This window comes from Mastomys coucha, unplaced genomic scaffold, assembly GCF_008632895.1.
Source record: "Mastomys coucha isolate ucsf_1 unplaced genomic scaffold, UCSF_Mcou_1 pScaffold5, whole genome shotgun sequence".
Lineage (NCBI taxonomy): Eukaryota > Metazoa > Chordata > Mammalia > Rodentia > Muridae > Mastomys > Mastomys coucha.
Genome location: NW_022196911.1, coordinates 26,525,616 through 26,532,697, shown reverse-complemented (window position 1 = coordinate 26,532,697; position 7,082 = coordinate 26,525,616). Strand labels below are relative to the sequence as shown.

The window sequence follows — 7,082 nt, the reverse complement described above, 5'->3', positions numbered from 1 at the left end:
AGATTTTGCTTATTTTTATCTTATGTATATGAGTGTTTTGCTTGTATATATGTCTGTGCGCCATGTGTGTGCAATGTATGTATAGTGGCCCCAGAGGCAAGAAGAGGGCTTTGGATCTTCTTGAAGTAGACAGCTGTGAGTTTCCATATGGGTGCAGGGAATCAAACACAGGTCCTCTGGAAGAGCAGCCAATGCAAGATGTGCTAGTGAATAGCTATGTATAAACAAAGGTACAGGCTTTGATAGTGAGGATGGGCAGAAGGCCTTCTAGAGAATCTACCAGTTAACTTTCTAATGTTCAAATTATAGGAATCAATACCCTGCTAACTAGTACAGATATGACAGGAGTGAGGCTAAAGCAGACAAACCTAGGCCTGGCCCTGTCACCTGGACAGACCATTCATCTTGGAGCCTCAGTTTTCTCAGAAAACTACTACCTATTTCATGGGTTGTGAAAATTAAGAAAGCACATTGTAAACCAGCCAGCTCACAGTTAAACAGTCACCCAGCAGAAAAGTTATTATAATAGTTATTATAATAATGATTTGGATTTTAATAATGACTATGATACATACTCAGAGGTCACATAAACTTGGGTGAAACATTAGGTGAGCCAGATGAGTTCTTGATTATAAGTGTCTCCCTCCTTTCTTTTTAGTGGAGCTTGCAATGATAATGGATCGGCTGTATGGAGGTGTCTGCTATGCTGGAATCGATACTGACCCAGAACTCAAATATCCAAAAGGAGCTGGACGAGTCGCCTTTTCTAATCAACAGAGTTACATAGCTGCTATCAGTGCCCGCTTTGTTCAGCTGCAGCATGGAGAGATAGATAAACGGGTATGTCCTGGAATGTGTTTGGAGAGTTCTAGAAATGTTGACACCATCTTATGTAAGCCCTGTGTTTGATGTACACTGGCACTTCCCTTGGGACTGGGACCAGCAGCCAGCATAGTGGCACTATACTCCCGCAGTCTTCATCGGTTGGTTTGTATTGTGCTCTTCTCAGTCTGAGCTATAAACATGGTCAGTGGTGTTTTATGCTCACTGTTTCAGGTCCTATGTACTCAGTGTCTGTGGCTGTTCTCTAGTGTGAGTAAAGAGAAAACTCATGCTATAGCTACAAGTGGCAGGAGCAGGGTTTGCACAGTCACATGCCTGCCTGTTCTTCATTCACACATCTCTGTCAAGGCGTATTTCAGAACTGGGGGGCCATCATTAGAAATGCGTACTTTTGGTTCTCCACAGAGAAATCCTTGGGTCAATGTTCAGCCTCTCCAAATCCTCCTCAGTGTGGAACTTAAAGTCCTAGGAGGTTTCATCCAGGAGTCTCCCAAGACCCAGCATCGGCAACCTTTTGTAGCTGTTGAGGTAGTGACTAGGTCATTTTAATGTCTGAAAGGCTCAGATGACAGCTGGCCTTTTTAACACTGGTACAGACCCAGTTCTGTAGTCACCTCTCACTTTTAGATTTAAGTAAACTATTCTGACAAAGAACACAGTGAGCCATATCATGTTGTACCAGACTCCCAGTTTGTGATTACAACCCAAGATATAGACACTTAAACCACCAGCCAGGCTCAGCCACCACTCAAAAGTTCATGAGGCAGAAATCAGGCATCTTCTTGCCCACTAAACCTTGCAGTCCACATTTTGTGAGAGATAGAAGTGCTTTGATGGTTTTATTTAGATTATAATGATAGTTTCTGATAAAATCTTCTTTGTTTTTTTTTAAAACTTTATTTTAACATGCTAAGCAATATAGATATCTTATGAAAAGCTATTTAAAATAGAGGACCTTCATTGCAGTAAGTGCATCACTGCTCCTTCCTATGGCACTTTGGTACAGGGGGGCCAGCCTCAGCACAAAAGTGTACTTGCACAAGGTACTGAATGCCAACTCCCTTTTTATCTCTCCAATACAGGTGGAGGTTAAGCCATATGTCTTGGATGACCAGCTGTGTGATGAATGTCAAGGGGCCCGTTGTGGGGGGAAATTTGCTCCATTTTTCTGTGCTAATGTTACCTGTCTGCAGTATTACTGTGAATATTGCTGGGCTGCTATTCACTCTCGTGCTGGCAGAGAATTCCACAAACCCCTGGTGAAGGAAGGTGGTGACCGCCCTCGGCATATTTCATTCCGCTGGAACTGAAGAATGAACGACTCCAGAGCTCATTTGCAGGCCTCAGAAGAAATACCCTCTTCTGTTAATTCCAACTCTTCCTCAGCCTCTTCACGCTGCATGCCCTGCGCAGCAGTGTGTAACTAACAGTCATAGAATGAAAAGAACAACCTACAACATAGGTATTTTGTAGACTCTTGTGTCACTACAAACAGTATGTTCAACTCCATTTCATATTGCCATTATGTTGCATGCAAGTTTTAATTCTCTTGTTTTGCTGGAGGCCAAGAGGATCCAAACTTGCTGTAGCATTTTCTTAGAGGAGAGAAATATTAACAGAGAAATGAGACAATATTTTGGGGTTTTAATTGCTGGTAATGATATAACATATAAGAAAACTTTATTGAGATAATCACCAACAGTTACACTATTGTCTCTTCTGACACAGTCTCCCCCAGGGAAGTGCTCTTGCCATTTCTTTTCTTTTCTTTCATTCCTTATCTCTCTCTTTTCTATCCCTTTTTATTCTTTAACAACAATGGAGGAAGTTAACAGTTATTAACAGGAAAGAGTATGTCAGAGCAAGCAAATGCATGAGCAAGATTGAGCAGCATAAACATAAGAGCTTTGGGGCTGAGGATAGCTTGGTCATGCCTCAAATGCCTTCATACATCAGAAAAAATAAAGTAGGCAGAGCTGAGTTTGTTTTCTTTGAAATAATTCTAAAAATTGCGAATGTAAGAATTGGGTGACTTTACTACTGAGGGGAGTGCCCTTACTTATTTAACTGACTTCCTAATCACAGCCCCAGGAAACCTACCAAAGCTAGAACTAATGATGTCTGGTGGGAAAACAGAAGAACAAATACATAAATTTTATTTTTGTTGTTATATATAAACTCTATATCCTAATTTACTAACAGTCATCAGGTGTCAGCCTTTGCTCTCCATTTTGACATTAAAAACAACAAACATATCTAGACATACCTCAAGGAGATCATTTTTGACTTTGTGTTACACTACACTTGTAGCCAAAACTGGAAGATTAAAAGCAACATACAGATCGGCTGCCCATTGGCCTTCGTTTCCATTTGAAGTTACTTTGGAATCCTGTAATTTAGTTGTAACATAGAAAACGTGGGGGGGAAAGGTTAAAAAAAAAGTCAAGTAGTTGCAAAGTGTTTTGCACTGTTGAACTAAGTAATTGTGTAAATCTGTGCAAAAGTCCGTATGTTTATCCTCCTCTTCCTATAAGGTACAATAACATACACTTTCCGAACTTAGCATGGGACATAGTGTTTGAAGTGCCAACTTCATCAAGTAATGCATGCTTTATTATAAATACAACCCTAGCGTTGAAAGATGTTCTTATGTTTTGAACAGTCTGCTTCAGGGGTAAATTTAAAATAGTCTCTTGAAGCCCTGGTCATGGAAGTAACTTTTGGTTTAATCGACATCCTCTTATTAAAATGCCCTACCGTAGTTGAAAGGATTACTGTCAGTGTGCAGAGCATTAAACAGCAACAGTCTGAGTGCAGTCTTGCTGGCTGTGCTGCCTAACAGTACCATCTTGGATCCTTCAGAACCAAAGACTTGCCCGCAGTGCTGTCACCGCCTGGCTGGTGACCCCTCTGCTGTCTGTAGGAAAAGCAGCCCTTTATTTTTAACACAGGCTTTAATGAACTACACCTGTTAAGTTCCAAAGGTCAAAATGGAGGCACTTGCTGTCTAAGAGTCCAACAGAAAGAGGGAGCCACTGTCAAAGAGTCCCCTGCTAACAGAACAGCAGAGCAGCTGTGTGGTGGAGGGTGCTGTCTCTTGTGTAGCTGGTCAGGGACGTTTTTTCTTTTCTCCTGGACTACATGATTCTAATTGGAATGTTCATTTGCCTCTTTTTCTTCCTTTAATGCTTGTAGGTGGCTTGGGGTGTGCTAATCGTGCTGGTCCTTCTCAGTAAACAGGTGTGATGAGTTAACAAGAACTAACACTGCTTGAGAACTAGCTTTGAGTAATACTTTCCCTTTGTACACGGCCTGCTGAATTCCGGTACAGTGTCTGTAGCTGACTTACTTTGTCATGCACATGATGTACGTTTGTTATGCACTACTTTTGTATACCTTGTTTTTCCAACAGTGAACATTTTTAGGCACACTTTTCACTGACGGGATATCTCTTTATGCAATACCTCAATTTTTCATATTGCAAAGAGTAGCTTTTTGTACTTTTATTACTGAGAGATCTTCATATACTTCATTTTTTAATATAAATAATTTTAATAAATTTTATTTTCTTATATTCTGCTTTTTATACATTTCAGTGCTCTGCATACATTTTAAATTATGAATGTTGTGCACTGGCAATGCTATTTTAGAGTCTGCAGAGAAGAGAAAGCATGTTGCTTAAACAGCCTTCCCCAGCACCAGCTACTGGTGTACCTATAATTTAAGAAATAGTCTATGTAAAGTCACAAATTAATGGAAAAAATTCGCATGAAAATGACAAGATAACACTGTAGTTCCTAAAAAAAAAAAAAAATTAAATGCATAACCATAGGGTAGAAATTTAAAATAACAAAATTGTCTACAGCTTCTTACTAAGTTTTTAAAATTATTCATAAAATGCAGACATTTTGGGTGAATGTTTAATCATTTTTAATCTTAATTAATTGATGTTACATGTTTGATTCAGAGATGTCTGCTCTTTTAAATTCTATATAATAAAACAAAATCGCCTGCCACAGGACAGGTTTGTAATGTTAGTATGCATGACTAATGTAAGAAATTGTTATTCTGCTAATATTTACTTGTGATTGTGTGACAAGCGTGTTTACAGATGATTTGGTTCCACTTCTTTACAGGGCATAAACAATGATTATCTATTACTCTGAACTTTATGATTACATGTCCTTCAGATTACATGGGATTGTAGTTGGGAGTTACCATGTAACTCAAACATTATTAACATGTAATTAGTTTACAGGTTTTAGGGTATCACTTCAATTTACCAAGCATGTAGTTCTAGCGCACTAGCATGGCACCAGCCATGTATTTACAATGTAGTTACAGAGTAATTACATGGTTATTTTTGCAATGTAAAATAAAGTGTTTCTGATTATTTTCTATGTAAAGGACCCCCCGTCCCGTCCCCGTCCCCTGGCTTTGGTATAATATATTTACTTCTCCATACACAGACCTCTGCAGAATGCAAAATAGAACTTGCAGTGAATGAACTTAGCATTTTATGAGAGTGCTGTTGGAAAGACTTGATAATTCACCCCTTTTGTTTTGAAGAGTTGAATCTTCTGTTAAAAGGTGATTTAAAACTTGAATGTGATGAATTGTGGCAAGCTCACTCCAGTTATGTGCAATACTTATCTCACACTTTGGAAGATCTTTGCAGTGTAATTCTTTGTTTTTAATTGCAGACATTAAAAAATGTCATTTTCTACTGTTAAGAGTAATCCTCTTTCTTGCTGGTGTTTCTAAAGAAAAGAATCAGAAATCAATCTTTCTACTAATGTAAATTTGAGATTATTTTTAAAAATGGAATAAAAGAGGTTTTGGTCATTTGCTTTATTTTATTATCTTATTTTAAAGCTACTGTGATTGATAGCATTGTAAGAATTGGGACAATATTGTATTCAACTGTTTTATTTTTTATATTTTTAAAATTTAAAGTATAATTAGTTTTTATAATTTCATCAGATTTTTGTTATATTTTTTTGGAAGTGAAACTTTTAGCAAGTGGGTGTCTAGTTTTTACTAATCTCTAATTTTTCCAGTGTATTGCTCATATTATCAGAAGGGAACGTTATTTAAGTGCGTCAGTTAATTGTACTACTTGGCTGAATTTCCATATAGTTTTTACTGTGTATGGGGAGGTTGTAGTATTTATTCTAGCATTTTAAATAAGGGTAATTCATTTTTTTATTAAAGTCATTTTCACGTTAAGTTCCTATTTTTGTATGTTCTACTCTTAAGTTATATAACACAGTTCCTTTTTTAAAAAGAGTTCATTTGTTGAAGTGCTAGTGGAAAATTAATGTTATTAAATAGTTTGCAAATGACTATTTATACCAGTATGCATATAATTTTTAAATATTTGTAATGTGAGATGTTGAATGAATAAAACTTTTAACTCAGATTTCTCTTACTATACTTATTTCTTTTTAGCATAAGTAAACTCCCTCGTTGGGAATTTTAACATTTTAACATTAGGAAACATTTTTACAAATGTAAAAAACTAGGAATATCCTGTTGGGCCCCGGCTGAACAAACCAGTATGAAAAAGTCTTTAGTCACATGGGTGCTCGTGACAGGCACTCTTGGCTTCCGGAGGTTGGAAGAGCTGTCAGCCAGAGTCTCTTTGGCCTTGGTTTTAGTTTATGTGCTGCCGTGTGGTGTGTGGTGTCTGGGGCTGGGGTGTATAACCTGCAGTCCCAAGTGTTCTTTCTCCCTCCTGGAGATTGAACCCAGCACCTCTCGTGTAATAAGCACATGCTCTACCACTGACCCTCATCTCCAATTTCAAAACAAGTCCCCTTTGTCTTTGAACTCTCCGTCCTTTCAGAGACTGGTGTCACCGGGGATGGTCTCTGGGGTTATCATCCCACACACAGCTCAGGAACTGCATGTGTTGTCTCGTGTAGACTACTGAGTATTGTAATGTGTTCCTATTTATATTTTAAGATACATTTAAGTTTTCGATGATAAATAACAACAAAATACACCCCACAGACATTCCCTGTTTGGGAAGTAAGACATCTGCACTTCTTCCCATGATACCCTATTCTCAAGAATAGGAAGGCAGGAGACAAATGGACTGTGAAATGTTTTGCTTCTCAATTTTTTTCTCAGCATGGAAATCAGGCACTGGGAATTGTGGGGAAGTGGGCTACACGGCATATTTTTGCCCCAGGAGTTCTGGGTTGTAGGAGCTTCATCAGAGTAGGTACTGCTTT

General features: G+C 38.2%; 1 protein-coding gene across 3 annotated transcripts in view; it reads left to right on the top strand.

Moving 5' to 3' along the window:
• The window catches only part of Cpeb4 (cytoplasmic polyadenylation element binding protein 4), a 65,674-nt gene extending 59,409 nt beyond the window's left edge, over positions 1-6,265 (top strand). For all 3 annotated transcript variants that reach the window (XM_031354582.1, XM_031354581.1, XM_031354580.1), the window contains 2 exons: positions 659-840; positions 1,926-6,265. In XM_031354582.1, coding sequence (XP_031210442.1) covers positions 659-840; positions 1,926-2,153 — 410 coding nt within the window. In that variant the 3' untranslated portion in view covers positions 2,154-6,265. The remainder of the gene's footprint in view (positions 1-658; positions 841-1,925) is intronic.
• The last annotated feature ends 817 nt before the right edge of the window (positions 6,266-7,082 follow it).